General features: G+C 33.5%; 2 protein-coding genes across 2 annotated transcripts; one reads left to right on the top strand and one right to left on the bottom strand.

Annotated features, from left to right (window-relative positions):
* The first annotated feature begins 2273 nt into the window (after positions 1-2273).
* On the top strand, positions 2274-12481 carry LOC130801301 (peroxisomal ATPase PEX6). The gene is made up of 16 exons (XM_057665117.1): positions 2274-3172; positions 6536-6657; positions 6739-6827; positions 6927-6959; positions 7072-7165; positions 7608-7650; positions 7739-7839; positions 8105-8169; positions 8266-8759; positions 8848-8935; positions 9032-9160; positions 9415-9983; positions 10572-10710; positions 10809-10877; positions 10960-11085; positions 11802-12481. The coding sequence occupies exons 1-16, from the start codon at positions 2955-2957 to the stop codon at positions 11913-11915; spliced, it is 2493 nt and encodes an 830-aa protein (XP_057521100.1). The 5' UTR covers positions 2274-2954; the 3' UTR covers positions 11916-12481.
* A 1592-nt stretch (positions 12482-14073) lies between these two features.
* On the bottom strand, positions 14074-16543 carry LOC130801302 (reticulon-like protein B2). The gene is made up of 5 exons (XM_057665118.1): positions 16104-16543; positions 14964-15144; positions 14738-14879; positions 14589-14658; positions 14074-14487 (listed from the first exon to the last, which is right to left on the bottom strand). Exons 1-5 carry the CDS (start codon positions 16288-16290, stop codon positions 14318-14320), a joined length of 750 nt encoding a protein of 249 aa, XP_057521101.1. The 5' UTR covers positions 16291-16543; the 3' UTR covers positions 14074-14317.
* Positions 16544-17951: the final 1408 nt, after the last annotated feature.

The following is a 17951-nucleotide window of genomic DNA, read 5'->3' as shown; positions in this document are numbered from 1 at the left end:
AACTATAATTAAATAAATAAATAATTTAAAGTTTAATTAATTTGAAGAATAAAATTATAAAACTAACCGATAGTTTGGAAATTGACTCGTTTACCACGAGCTTGTCTTTGTTGTTGTTGTTCTCCTTGTTCTTCATGTGATCTTGTTGATGACTGTCGAGATATATTTATCCCAATTGGGGTCGTAGGTTCCTCTTCTTGTTCTTCTTCTTCATCAATTTGTATTTCTCTTTCCATTTCTTCTGCACAATTATGTAACTCCGGGTCGTACCCTTCCGGATAATTATGTTCATAATTATAATTACTAATGGAAGGTGTTGTTGATACCGACGGAGTAGAAGTGGCCTTTCTTTTGGACGAACTGGAACCTCCCAATGATTTTGCCACTTTAGTAACTTTTTTTGTGGCTTTTTTAAAAAATGAAGACATGATTGATAATATTGAAGTAATAATAAAAATATAGAATTAAGAAATAAATAAATAATTAATTATGTAACTAACTAAATTAAGAAATAATTAAAAGACTAATTATTTAATTAAGAGAATAATTGCGTAATTAAAGAATTAAGTAGGGAGAGTAAGTAGAGAGAGTAGGAGAAGAGATGAGTTGTGAATGAAAATGATTGAAATTGATGAGTATTTATAATGAAAAATGCAACGGCTAGTTCAACGGTCATAAACGGTAACTTTTGGCGAACCGGTTCCATGGAACCGGTGGGCCGGTTCAACCGGACCGGTCCTGGTTCCGGTTCCACAGAACCGTTGAGCCGGTTCAACCGGACCGGTTCCGGTTCCAGAACCGGTTCCGGTTCCAAACCACGGGTTTTTTACCCGGTTCACGACGGTTTTTTCCGGCGGTTTCACGGTTCCGGCAACTTTTTTCCTGCGGTTTCACGGTTTCGCGGTTCGGGGCGGTTCGGAACCTGTCGCAAACGGTTCCGGTTCCAAGCGGTTCGGGACCGGTTCGGTTCCGGGTAACCCGCCCCGTGACCATGCTACTCGCACAAAACCCACGGTCGAATTGCGTGTGACTCACCTTTTTTTTTTCTTAAAACTTAAAATTTAATTAAATTCGAATGAAAATTACCTCGATTATTTGTTTGCAGTTTGAATTTCTAAGCTTTTGATCTACGAATTTTATGTTATAATTTAATATTTTAAGAGTGATAATGGTGTTATTTAGTGAAGTTGGAGTATATATATAAGAAATTTTAAGTCCAGGTGCAAATTCGTAAATTCATTATGACAGGGGTGGCGATAAAATGAAAAGGGTGACATTGTTTAAGGATTATGTTTATAAAACATCATAACAAGACAAAATAAATACCAATAAAGTAAACAAAATGAACAAATAAATTAAAATCTTAAAAGCTCCAAACTATTAAACTCATCCACATAAGAGTAATTTGCCAATATTACAAATCTCCCTTATTATTCTATATTTTCTCCTTTTACTCTATGTATAGTACTACTTGATCTCATTATCAAAAAGAGCTTTTAACTCTTTACTTAAATTAAGGGATTCTCTTTTGTACTAGCCTTATTTGGTTCATGATTATAGAATATCATGAAATTAAGTTTTTGCCGAGTTGAATTGCTTGTTGCAAACTCATCACCTATCCTCTTTATATGGACTTGGGATATTATAAAGATTATCAACGATCAGGGACAAACAATCACAAGTTACATAGGGAAATAAGACTTTATAGAAAGACTTCCTCGCGGGTAATTACATCAAAAAGTGATGTAAAGAGAATACATAAAAAAATATATACTCGTATGAGGTTTTATCGATTTATAAAAGTAACATACTTTTTCTAGTTCTATTTAAATGAACATTTCTGAATTTTCACATACTTAATATAATATTTAAATCAATAAGTTAAATATGTGGATAAAAAGTAAAAAAAATAATATAAGTTATGTCTAAAAATAAAAAATAAGACAAAATTAGAAAGACAAATTAAAAAAATAAATCAAATTTTATCAATAGAGAAATTAAAAGTAGTAAATGTTCATCCGAATTAATTTTAAATTAAATAATTCGAGCTGCTTTTAAATCATAACTTGTAGCTCCATTGGTTTTATCATTTATAAAATTGAATCAAAGGTGGGACTTAGTAAATACTTACTCCTTTTTTTTAATCTTTCACTTTAGGTTTTTCACACATATTAAAAAAAATAGAATTTTTGGGTTGTAGTGGATATTATTTTAATTAAATAGCAGTGTGAAGTAATGATTGTATTAGAAGTATGAGGTTGTAGTGGGTATTATATTAATTAAATAGTAGTGTGAAGTAATGATTGTATTGAAAGTACGAGAGAGAACATAAGTATAAATAAAAGAAAATTGGTACATTAAAAGAAAATGAAGGGTTTTAAAGGGTAAAACTGAGATTAAAACTTTCTAAAATTAGAAAGTATTCTAAGGTAGAAGAACTTATGAAACTACCCGTTATAGTAAAATAGAAGAACTTAATAAAAACAGGGGAGTAACAACTTTGGTGTTCCCTATGTTGCACACAAAATATATCATAATCTTACATTTAATGTTTTTCCTATTTATAACAAGAAAAGCACATGAAATAGAGCCTATCCAATATCAAAACCGACTACTCTGCAAAGTGCAAGGTGCACTAACCGCTTCTCCATTTTCATACCCTTTTTTTCATCTTCATTTTTTGCTCTCACCACCGCTTTCATTCGTTTTGTCCATCTTCATTCAATCTTCTCCATTTCCCTGCACCAAATTCCTCTCTTTTCTCTGAATTTCCGCTGAATTTACTTCTATAGACAAGAAATTTAAAATCAAGAAACTAATATTTCGTTTTTGGATTATTACTGATTTTATTACATCTCAATAAATTTATCGTATATTAAGAAAACTAGTGAAATTTGGTTGAAATTAAAATTTCTCTACCGAAATTGAAGTGTCTTGTTCGAGTTAGTATAGAAATGGAGCCAAAACAGATATTGATGTCAGCGGTAGGAGTAGGGATAGGAGTTGGGGTCGGGCTCGGGCTGGCTTCCGGGCAGACGGTGGGAAAATGGACGGGATCTTCGTCGAGTACGAACGCCATAACAGGGGAAAAAATGGAGCAAGAGTTGTTAAGGATGGTGATTGATGGAAGAGATACTAAAGTTACTTTCGATGAATTTCCCTACTATCTCAGGTTAACCGTGTATTTTTATTCTTTTCCCACTCTGTTTTAATGTATTCATTTTCTTTTATTTATAATTATTTTTACTTTACACTACTATTTATTTAAAATAATACCCACAACATAAAAGAATGGAGGGAGTATTTGTTATACTTCTACGTTATTATCTCAAATCATGTACTTGGGAAAAAAAATGTTAGATTATAATCTGAAACCGTTCAATATGTCATTAATCTAGTAAGATCTGGGTAGAAATTTTCGTGTATGGTAAGTACTGAAAATGAAGTTTGATTATATATCAGTTACCACCACCATCAATATAGATCGTCTGAAGAATAATACTCCTATTGATTTCTTAAATAAAAATTTTTGTTTCTCCGTTTTTTAACTTTGCATCCTGTGCACTTTTTACGTTTTTTTGGTATGGTAGAAAATTTGACTCCGACGAAATCAAACTCGATCAGAGAGTCGCGACTCGATCAACCGACTCAATATTTTTCTTTGAAAAGGAGAATTTTTTGAGTTTTACATAAATATGTTGAAAGTTAATAGAATTTAGTAAGTTTTTAGCGTTAAATTTTAACTGTATTTGTCATTGATTTATATGAAAAATGTATTAAGGTGGAATCTTTATGGATTTATCCATATATTTTCTAAATATATTAACTTTTTTAGAGTTTTTTTTAATTAAAACTCAAAATAAAGATTATTTGATTTTTAAGTTTAAATATATTCAAAAAGTAAATGAAAAAAATTTTACATTGGAATATATTCAAAAATTAAATGAGAAAAACAAATAATAAGAATGGGGAAATATAATTTATTACTTTTTGTAGTCTATTATTTGGGTCAAAATTTTATAATTATGATTTGAATAGCTATTATTACAACTAAAATTAATTTGAATTTTGATAGTACCAATATTGCTTGGTACTTCCGTTCCATAAAACTTACTACTATAAGAAATTTTCCCACGCAACATGTTATACTCAGTAGCAAGTATTATGTAACGGAGTAAGTAATTGTTTACTATTCTACGGTAATAAAAATAAAATAATGATAGAAAATCATTCGTTGAGTTTAACCCAACCAATCTTGAACAAACCAGCCGATTTGAAACTGACTCAACCAACCGTGCCATACTGCCATTTGATAGTTTTAGAGGTGTGCTAGAGAGGGAAGGGACGGCTAGGGGACGACAAGAAATAACTTAGATTTCTCCTGATAAATTTATAAATTTTATGGCTTTAACTTTGTTAAAAATTAAATTAAATTTATTGAAGTTGAAACTAGATTTCTAGATTCTACTTATCATTTTTTTAATTTTTTTAATTGTACATAATTAAATTATAAAAATTTTAATGTTAATAGTTTATTAACACGAAGTAAAAGAGTCTACTTAATTATTTCAATTTATAAATTAAGAATAAAATAAAAATTAAAAATGATAATAAATAATGCAAAAATAATTAATGGGATACTTTTGAACAAATGGAGGGAGTAAATGGTGCCACTAATAAAAGGACGCATAGAGGTATTATACAACTAAACATACAACACATCTTTCATGAATCAATCATTATAGAAGTTACAGTCACACGGTAATAGTGCAAAATTCAAGTCTGACAACTAAAATGGGCGGAAGGAGTGTATTCAACTTGGTACTTCGTTGAACTAAATTATGCTGAAGTACTACCACTATATTTTTTATTGGGAGTTCAAATATTATCCCATTGTTTTTTTTTTTTTTGTTTGTATTATAACCTTAGTCTCTAATTTTTAGAGCTCAAGATGGTGTACATAACCTAAAACTTAAAATGAAATCTCGTTTTTGTTTTGTGGATTGCAACACACCATCATGTTGGATTAACTTTATTTTTTAACTATGCAAGTGATCAAGGACTCATTCATTGCTTAGTCTTCTTGTTATTTAAAGCTTAGTAACATCGTACGCATTTGATGTCAATTGATGATTAGGGTAATTTACTTTTGTGAGGTGACAATTGATAATTAGTTGATAAATGATTAAATATGTTTTTGATAGATAATTGGTGAATAATAAATGTAGAATCTATATATCCTCGATACTATCTCAGATGAGTACTTTACTCGATGGGTAAACAAAATTCAAGTCTGTTACGAAATAATTCCCAATTTGTTTATTAAAGTTTCAATTTGTTTATTAGGTTCTAGATAGTACTTTTATATTTGTATGATGATTCAGAGTGACTTGAATGAGGATTATTATGACCCTCCTCGGGAATTTATGAAGTATATATTTTAATATATAAATATCTTCTCTCTATTTATAGATAAATTATTTATACACAAGTAGTTACATAGTGAGTATTGAGTAGTGACTCAAGATTCGGATAAGATTCATATATATTTCAATAATGTTGGAAGAGACTTTTTGGCCATACTTATGGGGTGTGTATTTTTGTATTATGCTTGCAGTTATGGTTATTAGGCATGATTTATTGATTATGTAGTTTTTTTTTACTGAATTTCATTAAACTTAGCTGCATAAACTGAAGATAATATAATGTTGGAGAAACCACTGCAATTTTATTATCTAATGCTTTCACTTTGTAGACAACACTGGATCTGGTTGATATAATAAACTTTAATCTTTGGGGAATTGGGATTGAAGCTTTGGCATCCGCATTGTTGTCACTGTGATTGCAGTGATTGCACTTCATAATTATCTGTTGACGGTTTACTTAGGCTATCTATAAGCCCTAAGGGCAGTGAAGGAGACTTGAATTTATTTTTCTGCACAAACTTAAGATTGTACACTTGCTCACGTGTGTGTTTGGACCTTTTGGTGGGGGATGGGGGCGGGAGGGGGGGGGGGGGGGGGTTTGGAAAGAGAACTTTGATAGTTTCTTTCACACAATGAAATGGTCATTCCAATTCTTACTGGAATCGAGACGATTGAAAGGTTATATACTTATTACTGATTTTGCCGATGGGGTTGCATATATTCCTGAGAAATATGGTTTACCCGGATTCTTCGAGAATTATGTTGGAGTTACAGAAATATATAGCAATCACTGGCGAGAATATGCAATTGTCTTTAGGATCTGTCATCTGTTAGAATATCTCAGGATGGAATTGTTCTTTAATTCTCCTTGGAAAAACGTAGCATTTGCCTCTTAACTGGTTGACATTTTTCTTGATGCCTACCTAGACATAATCATGGCCGGTCGCATCGTCCAGAGGTTTTATTATATTACTTGTTCTACACTGCATTAACCAGTCATCCTACCAAACACTTGCTCTTATGCTTTGCTTAAAGTTCTTACCATATTGTTCATGAGGATCAATGAATTGGAATATCTTGATCTGATATGTATTGACATGTCTTGACAGTGAACAAACGAGGGTTCTGTTAACAAGTGCTGCTTGTTTTTATTTGAGAAAAGGGGACTTCTCCAAGTATACACGAAACCTGTCTCCTGCAAGCCGGGCTATTTTACTGTCAGGACCTACTGGTTGGTTTTTCAGAAGCCGGTTTCGTGTACTGTTGGCTAACTTATGTTAGTTTGAGACTAAAGAGTTTGTTTGTGCTGTAGAACTGTACCAGCAAATGCTTGCCAAGGCGCTGGCACATTTTTTTGAGGCAAAGTTACTGCTATTAGATGTTACTGACTTCGTACTGAAGGTGAGTATTCTCATCCCATCCTTCCTGCTCGAAAAAATGAGATTGAATTTTACAAGGCAGATTATGAGTACTTAATTGTTTTTAATTTCTCCTTTTTAGATTCAGAGCAAATACGGTGCCAACAATGAATCAGTAAGTTTTTAATGTATTATATGGTGAATTTGGTTGTTTTCGAAGAATTCTTTTAAGCTTGAAAATTAATCAACTGCATTAACAAGTTATTTTTTTTCTTTTGATGTCCTAGTCTTTCAAAAGGTCCACGTCCGAGACTACTTTGGAGCGCCTTACTGGGTTTCTTGGGTCTTTCTCTATACTACCAGCAAAGGAAGAGCCCAAAGGTGGTATTAACATTTTTCACTGAAAGAGTTCTGTTGCAAGAGCCTATCTAGCTAGTTTATGAAAGGAAGAACCTGTTAATTAAGAAGAGCACATTCTTACATGTTTGTTTTTAGATTTTAGATGCAAGAATATGTAAATAGAAGTAGCAGACTATTGTTGAATATTGGTTTGAGGATCAACTGGAAACAACCTTTCTATTTTTACTGGTGTAAGATTGTGAACATGCGACCTAATAATGTTCAAGGTGGGTCATCAGAGACACTGCTTTGAAAAGATAATTGATCTATGAATGTTCTTTCTTTGGGAAATAACCTATTATTATTGAAACATTTAAATTATGATGTAATGTATTTTCGTTGTGAATCAACCATCTGCTTGCTTGTGTAAGTTATGTCCTTCATGATGAAAACCTTCTTACTACTATTATAATATGTGGTGTAGGATCCTTGCGCCGTCACGGTAGTGGGGTTGACATTGCTTCAAGGTTGGATCATCTCTGATCATGTATTAGACCTGTTTCATTATTTTATCGAGTTTTCAGCTTAACTCATCCCATATATTTTCGTGAGCAGGAACAATGAAGGCTTTTCTACTCAATCAAAGATTCGCAGGAATGCTTCTGCCTCGGCCAATATCAATGATTTATGTTTACAAGGCTCACCTACAAATCCAGGTTTTTATCTTTCTATTGAACACACCCATAGAATAATGGACATTATATATATGTTGAATGGTTCAGTAAAGAATCGCCAGGGTGTAAAATAAATTCTGCATTTTGCTTTCAAGGGCACGACATCCTCTGAGATTTAGTCAGTCAGATTTTAGTTTGTTAGAGTATGCATTTACATTGCTATTGTCCATTGTCGTTGGTATTATGTAGCGTGTTTATGTTGTTCATCTTCACTAATTTCCTGTTCTTGAAATATCTTATTCTTCAGCTCCGCTTAAGAGAACGAGCAGCTGGTTTCTTGATGAAAAGCTACTCATCCAATCCCTTTACAAGGTGGTATGCTATATACTCTGTTTTGTTAGAAATTATGGGATATTTGAACATTGTTGGGGGTATTAATCTCTTCTTTTTTCTATGGTCCTATGACAGGTTATGATCACTGTATCCAAGACTTTTCCAATCATTTTATATTTGAGAGATGTCGACATGCTCTTGTTCAGATCTCAAAAGCTATACAGACTGTTTCAGAAAATGTTGCAGAAACTTACAGGACCAGTTCTTATACTAGGTTCTCGAATAACAGATCAAGAAAGCAATGATAATGACATTGATGATATGCTTGTTGATTTATTTCCGTATAACATTGAAATCAAACCCCCTGAAGATGAAACCCATTTGGTAAGCTGGAAGTCTCAATTGGAGGAGGACATGAAGATGATTCAGTGCCAGGACAACAAAAATCACATAATCGAAGTTTTAGGTGCAAATGATGTTGAATGTGACGATCTTGGTTCCATTGATGTGGAAGATACCTTCGTTCTCAGCAAATACATTGAAGAAATTGTGGTATCTGCTATATCTTATCATTTGATGAATAATAAACATGAGTATCGGAATGGAAAACTCTTGATTTCTTCCAAGAGGTTAGCTGCTTATTCCTTTAGTTTGAGTTGTGATTGTTTATTGCAGTGTTAGCGTTAGAATAATGTATCATTTGGGCTCTTGGAACAGTTTATCCCATGGACTCGGTGTGTTCCAACAAGGTAAATATGTCGGGAAGGAAACATTGAAGCTGGAGTCGCGTACTGATGCTTCAAAGGTACCGTACATTTTTCTATCAGATTATTGATTAAAAACTTTTGATCGCTGGGAGATTTTGTTCTTATATAGCTCATGAATCATGTTGAAATTATAGGGAACAAACTCAGCTGTGAAGCCAGAAATTAAAGCAGAATCTGCCGGACCAGATAAGAGAAACGGAGTAGAAGCTTCTGTGCCCACATCAAAGGATGCGGATAATGAAGCTGCTGCTCCCAAGGTCCCTGTAAGTAAATTCTTTACCGCCCTTACCACTACCACACCCCCCTCCTAAATGCTTTTGTGTGCTATTGTTTATGTGAATTTAGCGAATTTTCCCTACTACATGACTCTTTAACATGTTTCATCCTAAAGCTTCAATAAAGAACAAATTAGGCATTAAGCACGTATAGGGTATCCACTTTTTGCTTTGAAGGAAGCTGTGAAAAAATTCAAAAGGAAGTTGCTAACGTGGTATATATACTTCATTTTGTCCTACAGGAAGTGCCTCCCGACAATGAGTTTGAGAGGCGGATAAGGCCAGAGGTCATTCCTGCTAATGAGATTTCTGTGACATTTAATGATATCGGTGCCCTGGATGAAATTAAGGATTCACTTCAGGAATTGGTGATGCTTCCACTTCGTAGACCAGACTTGTTTAAGGGAGGACTTCTGAAACCTTGTCGTGGAATTTTGCTCTTCGGACCTCCAGGCACTGGCAAAACCATGCTAGCTAAGGCGATAGCTAAAGAGGCTGGTGCAAGTTTTATTAATGTGTCAATGTCAACCATCACATCTAAATGGTTCGGTGAAGATGAAAAGAATGTTAGGGCATTGTTCAGCCTTGCAGCTAAAGTTTCCCCCACGATTATATTTGTTGATGAAGTTGACAGTATGCTTGGGCAAAGGACAAGGGTTGGGGAGCATGAAGCTATGAGAAAGATTAAAAATGAGTTTATGACACATTGGGATGGTCTAACTACAAAACAGGGGGAGAGAATTCTTGTTCTTGCAGCTACCAATAGGCCATTTGACCTTGATGAAGCCATTATACGACGTTTTGAACGGAGGTAACATTGTTGTTGTTTGTCTATCTTTAACTTGTATTTGCTGATAGTATACTGTGTGTCAAGCCCTGCCCTTTTACAAGAGTGGCATGAGCGACAATGGCTCAAGACCCCGCTATTTGAGGGCCTAATTTTTTTAATATATGATTTTTTTTAATCATAAATTGAAAAACTGATAATTTCAATTGTATGATCCAAGTCAATTGTATGATCCAAGGAAATGAATTTTCATAATGGCCATTCATCACCTAATTAATGACTAGTTGTTTTTATAATTGATTTTGAGTTACTAGTTAGTAGATCATATGGTATTGTATTTTTTTTACCATGATCATTGAATTTAGGTAATTAACAATATAGTCCAGTATAATCCAAAACTAAAGAACCATAACTAAGCAATGATATTGTTAATTTGTTGTATTTTTGTCAGGCGATCACTTAAGAAATTTAGTGCTTTGTCTAATTGAATATGAGACATGCATGTTCATAACTAGAGAGCCGTATTTTAGCTTTCACTCGGCCCCTGCCCCTGCTGTGTGCTAGTCGAGTGCAAGTAGCTCCATACTCTGCTTATTTCTTTCGCATTTCCAGGATAATGGTGGGATTACCATCAACAGAGAACCGAGAAAATATCTTGAGAACTCTTTTATCGAAAGAGAAGGTTCAAGAAGGGCTGGATTTCAAAGAGATTGCTACTATGACAGAAGGCTATAGTGGTAGTGATCTTAAGGTGGGGTTTTTGTATCGTTGTAAACTATCTGAAGAAATAACTATCAGTGTTTTAGGCATCCATATGAGCCAGGACTAACACTGTTAAGTATGTGACAGAATCTATGTACCACCGCTGCTTATCGACCTGTTAGGGAGTTGATACAGCAAGAAAGGCTGAAAGATATGGTAAACCTTACATTCTGCACTGTATTTTTTTCTCTGTATTCGCGCTTTTTCCTGCTGTAAGTAGTTCTTGTGGAATATCCAGGAGGGAAAACAGGAATCTGAGGAAGGTCAGAATTCTGATAGTGAACAAAATAAGGAAGACGTTAAGGAGAGAGTAATTTCTTTGAGACCTTTGAACTTGGAAGATTTTCGACATGCTAAGAACCAGGTAAGGTTTTTTTTTTTTAAAGGTTTTAACTAGATAGATAAACCCTGAAAACTGGATAGCAGATCAACAATATATTTGAACATATTGTACTGGATGTATTTATCTGTTTGAGAATCTTAAGATTAATGAAAAAGCTTTAGCATAGTCAGATTGGAACATCCCAATTTTATGGTCTGTCGTATCAATGTTGAAAGGAGTAGCACAGTTTCTAGCTTGTGTTTTTGTTACCCCAATGTTACTAAATGACACTCCCGTCTAAGCTCCCACCTAGATAGGGTTTGGGAGGCTAATTTAATGCACGCAACTTCATTTTTAAATAATAACAAGGCTGTTTCTGATTAACTTGATTGAATATACACAACTTCATCCTTTGTACGTAATAATAATGAGGTTGTTTCTAATTAACTCGTGATCACTACAAATGTCAAATAAGAAGTATGCATATATTATTGAGTCATTTTACTATAAGTTATCATAATCCAAAACCAAAGGTTTATAAATCTTTAACTCCATCGATAATGGACAAGAATTTCTTTCTAGTGAGATTATCTTGTTTATATAATTCTTATCAATTGCATATACTTGACCTCTAATCATACTGGGTTTCGGTACTTCTATTTCATGTTTAATGTGTTCTTTTTTTAATGTTATACCTTCATTCTTTAAGATACATTTATGCTGATGTTTCAACATTAACCCTGATTTTGGTTTTTCAGGTTGCTGCTAGTTTTGCAGCCGGAGGAGCAATTATGAACGAACTGAAGCAGTGGAATGATCTTTACGGGGAAGGAGGCTCAAGGAAAAAGGAACAACTTACATACTTCCTATAAACATGGAAGTATGAACCTAGGCTCGTACACTAGTCTCACCCCTTTGTTCCGATGCATGAAATTTTCGTGTATTTTTCTTTACTCTAGAGTTTTGGGTTGAGTTTTTGTACTAGTACTCTTTAGTCATTCAGTATTTTGTATACTCTTGTTAAGTACTTCTCTTTACCGTTTTTTAAGAGGATATTTGGTGTAGACGTGTAGTGGAGAATGGGAGACGGAATGGGTTCATTAAGAGGGGATGAAAAAGGATTAAGATGACATTTACTTTTATGAAACTTTGGTTTTAAGTTCAACTACAGAAATGAATCATCTCTAGTTTGAACCAGGGTTTGTGTTCATTTTCATCTATTGACGTATAGTAGAAATGTTCAAGTGTTAATTACAAGGTTTACCATATGATTAAGTGATAAATTACCAAATCAAATTCCTACGAGTATTATATAAGAAAAGTTTTTAAGCAGTCAAAATATCATTTTAAGACCCTAGGATAAGTTGAAAATATAAATGGCACCGAAATGGTGACATAATAAGCTCAAAGAACCACTTATCAGATTATGGTATGTATACACACCTTATTACAAATGTGGGAGCAACTTAGCTTGAGATTAGGTCCAGCCCCACCAAGTAACGAAATCTGGGAAATGTGAGCCAGAAATTTTGGTATATTTTTATAAGATTTAAGTGTGGTTTTGTAGTTTGAGAATAATGATGTATGATGTGTGCACAAGTGATACATTAGTGTATACATTTTTGGAAACGAAATGTGAGGTTTGGAAGTAGGAACACAAGATATCAAAAAAGTTGGGCAAAATTTTACAAAGGAAAAGGCACACAATAATTTCCATGATAAACCAAAGTGCAAATGTCCAAGTTAGGTCAACATCATACCTAACAGGAATCATCTTTACCTGCTGCAAGAACATTCGTAAGCACGCTATCAACAAAAGACTTAAAGAACAATCATTTAAAGGAATTTTACTTGAATCAAGTGTAATCTGATAAATTTGGGCTTGTACACATCACCCACACAATAACCAGACCCCAATGGCCCCGGAAATTGCATCAGTCATTTGAGACAATAGAAGACCTAATATCAAGTTACCCTGGCAATTGAAATGGATGGTAACACATGAACAAGTACTGAGGTGAAGTGGTATTTTTGGCTAACGATTCTGAGAAGCAAAAGAGGACGTATTGAGATCTCGATTAATCCTTGTCCCTAACTCCACACTCCTTCAAAGGCATACCCTAGCTGAAATTATATACTTCTTTGTAGGGTTCCCAAAAACAACTGGGGAAGAATGTTAGCCCAGCCAATACTGTTTGATCGTACTCCTAAGATGTGATTAGACAAGAAAATTCAAATCCGTAAACGAAATTCGTACCAACTTGATCAACATCATTGGTTGGGCACTTACTAGTACTCCCATCACAAAAATACCAACATGGAGGTGGATTGGTGAAAATGGAGGAAATGAATCCTTATTCATTTGGATATAGCAAAAAGAGAGTGGAATTGGAAACCAATTAACTCTTCAACATTTTTTACAAACCAAATCTTTCCAACAATAAAAAGATTTGTAAAGAAAACATAATGTCCTCCCCCTCCCCCTCCCCTTCATTTCTCTTTTCCTCTTCTCCCCTTTCCCTTCATTTCCTAGAATACAACCCAAACATACTCTAAAGTCTAAATATAGTAGTATATCTAACTGGCAACGACTATATGAGCCTCCTTCCAATTAACAGTTGCAACTGGCCCAATCAACATAATTTTCGGTGACATCTCCCCAAATCCTAATTCCGACGTAATTTCCCCAAAGTTTGTTAATCTCAATGACCAACAAGCCCAGAAAACTAGTGCAAATCAGATAAAACAAAGCCAATTATAGCCCAACAGAAGCTGCCGATTGCCATCTATAAGTAAGCTAACCAGATAAATCCTCGACTAATACCCACCAACTTGAGCATCCACAATTAAACAAGCAAGAGACTGTAGAATTTCAAAAACAGACGGAAGTATAGAACATCTATACATCAAATGCAATTTGTTGACAAGTCAATTTTAATCTACCAAGTTTGATACAACTAAAAGAGAAGTAATATCATCTTAAATACAAAGGAAAAGGAAACACATGAATAAATTAAACAATCAAACAGCTATCTTGCAAAATAACAATATCATATGATCTTAGTAAGAGCAGATGAAAACTTCTGTTCTCATGTCAATTGTCTAGTATTAAATATCATATTTCTGCACATAGTAAATCCAAAACACATACAAAATCCAGAAGAAGGCAAACCTACCCAAGTAATAACATAATCACTGGACAAAACACGCCTACCTTATGTATCTGGCCACCGAAAGGCCGAAACCACCATGTACCAGTAGGCACCATATCACATTAAGCCATCTTCTTGTCTTTCAATGGACCCCTAGGGATTTTGCTCAATACTTTCGCGTCAAAGACGGCATACTGTTTCTTAATCTCAATCATGGCCTTCTCAGCGAATGCATCTACTTGATCCTCGTATTTCTCATACAGTACAGGCAAGGTGTGAAGCAGAACAAAGCCTAGTCACCATTTGAGACAACAGCCAAATGAAACAAACATCAGAATCTGATAAAATAGAAAAATAGAAAACTAACTGAGCTTGAGATTATAAGGACACTACTTATGTAGAACAATGTCAAGAAGTTGCAGCAACTTCCCAAGATTGAAAAGAACCACAAACCGGCAATAACCTGACCAAGACACAACAGTATTCAACGTCAGCTCTAGACTTTATGTGCAAGTAATCACAAGAATCATAGGGTAACATACAGCGAGAAATTTTTTCAAGTCTTTTCCTGACGCAATCTCACGAACAGAGGCAAGTCCGCGATTGATTTCACATCTCAAAGCTGATGCAACTTCTAGGACTGGGCCCTCAGGAATGTGTACATCAGGAATTTTGGGGGGAGCCCTATAAGTAAACCAAATGCATTAAAAATCTAATTACCAAAACTTGAGCAACAATCCATAGTAGCCAAAAATATCAACTGCTTACTTGTTGATGAAGCCCGAGGCATTCGACCACAAGAACAGAACGGTAATAGTAAGTATCAAAAGATGGCAAATCAGAGTGAGCAAATGGTACTCAAATACTTCAAACAAAGCCCATACAGCAGTGACAGTACCAAGAATCACAGCAGAAATTTTCTTGTCTCTCCACAAAAGAATATCCGCAGCTGCATCCATTTAGAATCAGAATCAGAAACACAATTCTCAAGCAACAAACCCACATAGGGGCATACTATTTACATAAAAAATTGCAACTTTACAATTAAATCTTCGACATCTCCCAACTTTATGGCCAGAAAAAAAGCTAACATAGGAATTTCTAACATGATCTAATTATTAACTTTCCAGTTACAAATTTCACAACTTCAAATTAATTTAAGTCCTTAATTGAATCTTTTTTTATCAGGCTTGGACGCATAATGAAAGTGTTACTTTCAACTTTCTCTTTTTTCGCTCCAAAATATCATCATTTCTCATTATTATATTATAGTTCATAATAAAGCGAATCATAATGATGGAAAAATGCTAGTTGATGGCTGATATTGTTTCACAAACTGATAACAAGACACATAAAAAATAAAAACGCTAAAGCTGTTATTAGCAGTATATCGATTAATACATCAGTTCACAATAAATTCCATGTACATCCCAAAAACATCACGTCAAAAAAAAAAAAAAAATTTCACCAAAGTAAACCAGATCTACGTCAAACGCAACACCAAAAAAAAAAAAAAAAAAAAAAAAACCTGATTCCTGTCTTAGAAGCGTAAAACTGCAAGTAACAAACAAAATCACTTCCGATCTCAATAAAATCACATCAATTCAACTTAATAAACAGCAATACACAGTCTCTATTTCTCCAAAACGAACAAAAGTTCGTCGATTAATATCAAAATTTAAGTTATCAAGCAATAAAACGAAGATATCGTATGCATACCTAATTTGAAGCTATAATCAACCGTGATTTCGCCAAAAACAGTATAAGAAATATCGACAATTTCGAAGATAAATAAAAAATCTACAATGCGACGTTAATTTGTTGCCATTTAACCAAAAAACGAACGAAACATAGAAAAAACGTCAACGACAGAAAACCAAAAAACGACTAATAAGGAACAAATCGTACGTTTACCGCCACCGAGAACCTTGTGAACAGGCTTATCTCTTCCAAATAGACGATAAATCTTAGATTTCAACGAAGAAGGTGCGGATTTATCATCATCGGAATCAGAAGATGAGGAATGGTGATCATGAATTTTCTCAGAGATCTTTTCAATCAAGGATTCAGGCTTAGATGCTTCGTGTTCAGCCATGATTGATTAAACCCTAAAAATGGAAGCTTTCTGTTTCTCTCTCTAGAATTTCTGTTTTTTTCTCTGTAAAGTTTCACCGGACAATAAATTCTCTCTCTTTCGAAATTGTTTATCGGGGGTAATTTGTAATAGGCTAGGAACCTTATATGGGCGCGTAAGGATTTCAGGTAACTTTCAGCCGTTTCTAATTACGAATTTATTATCCTTAGCTAAACCCAAACCTGCCTCCAAGCTTGCTAGAACTTCTTTTTGTTTTTGTTGAAAGGCTAGTCGAATCAAGTTCAATCGAGTTTTTTTAATCATATAGATTAGTCAGTTTAATTGAGTTTTGAAATTCACAATAACATACAAATAACTATATAATTACATTTAGTACAAAGTAATGAAGTGTACGTATAGAATAAATAATTTATGTGTTCGTATAAATTATGAAATTAGATACTAAACAAAGAGTCTATAAGGCTATTTGAATATTTATGTGAAGGAGAGAAAACAATCATCAACAATTTTATCTTAACATGCAATTTTCCCTATATAATTAATACATAACTTGCATGCTTTTATCCTGTTCATTCCATCATGTAACTGATTTATTCAACCAGTTTTAATGAAGAAATATTTTACGTAACTTATATTAACGGAAATAACAATTAAATTCTTCAAACAAACACAACTATACCGAGGTGCTCAGATGAGCTAGCACATATATTGTTCGCATGAGAAAATGCCAAAATATTTTATAGAACATTATGCCTCGAAACTAACCAAATGCTCAGACGAGGCACACAAAGTGCTCGAACGAGCAAGGTATGTGCTCGAACGTGCACTGCTCTTTTAAGCTTTAATCTATTCTGTTTGTTACGTATTTGCTTCGTATGATCAAAGCATACGAAAAATGTCCTAACTTGCTCTGAATCAACAAATATAAAATCACCAGTAACAAAACTGTAGTAAAATGAAAAAATGCAAAATAAAATATATATGTGTTAAATTACTTGCAATATTTTTCTTTTCACGTAGTTCAATGTATTAATTTAGTTCTTGATATCTCTAAATATGCATAATAAAACATCATAAAAATTTGATATTAATAATCTTTGCATCGAGACAAATTAAATAAAATTTTACTTGACTATGTTTTTACTTATAAATTAAAAATTAATTATAAAATTAAGAATAATTAGTAAATAGTGCAAATATTGCTAATAGTACAAGTAATTGGAACCGAGTATAAGTGTTTGTAGCTTGACAAGCTCATTGCCACCTAATTAAGTGTAAACAATGGAAAGAATACAAATTTAAAGAGACAACGTGAAGTAATGTAGAGGCCATATACTAAGGAGTAAGGACTGAAGAACGTGAAGGGCAGTCTCCTTTAAAATATTGGTGGGATTAAGACATCAATTTGTGATATTGAGCAAGTAATTAACATCTGAAGCTGAATCTTTCAAAGTAAATATAAAATACTACTCACGCTTTTTTTATTTGTTCGTATCAAATTTGTTATTTTTCATCTTATTTACTTATTTCTATTAGTACCTCATTTTTGTATGTTTTTTTTTAAATTTTTCTATTAAATATCTATGGTGCAAATTTAATGAGACAAAAGAATAATACTTCTCCTATTTTTTTTATCCACTTTAAGTTTTTTCGTTTTATGA

This window comes from Amaranthus tricolor, chromosome 15, assembly GCF_026212465.1.
Source record: "Amaranthus tricolor cultivar Red isolate AtriRed21 chromosome 15, ASM2621246v1, whole genome shotgun sequence".
Taxonomy (NCBI): domain Eukaryota; kingdom Viridiplantae; phylum Streptophyta; class Magnoliopsida; order Caryophyllales; family Amaranthaceae; genus Amaranthus; species Amaranthus tricolor.
Note: the sequence above shows the minus strand (reverse complement) of the source record. Positions and strands in the feature narration are given on the sequence as shown.

Excerpts from the sequence above, each read along its gene's own strand:
- LOC130801301 (XM_057665117.1), top strand. The coding sequence starts at position 2,955 with ATGGAGCCAAAACAGATATTGATGTCAGCGGTAGGAGTAGGGATAGGA. Across the intron at positions 6,960-7,071 it reads ACGGTGCCAACAATGAATCA|TCTTTCAAAAGGTCCACGTC; the intron begins GTAAGTTTTTAA and ends TTGATGTCCTAG. Across the intron at positions 9,984-10,571 it reads ATACGACGTTTTGAACGGAG|GATAATGGTGGGATTACCAT; the intron begins GTAACATTGTTG and ends TCGCATTTCCAG.
- LOC130801302 (XM_057665118.1), bottom strand. The coding sequence starts at position 16,290 with ATGGCTGAACACGAAGCATCTAAGCCTGAATCCTTGATTGAAAAGATC. Across the intron at positions 14,659-14,737 it reads ACTTGAAAAAATTTCTCGCT|GTTATTGCCGGTTTGTGGTT; the intron begins GTATGTTACCCT and ends TGTCTTGGTCAG. Across the intron at positions 14,488-14,588 it reads CTTGACATTGTTCTACATAA|GCTTTGTTCTGCTTCACACC; the intron begins GTAGTGTCCTTA and ends AATGGTGACTAG.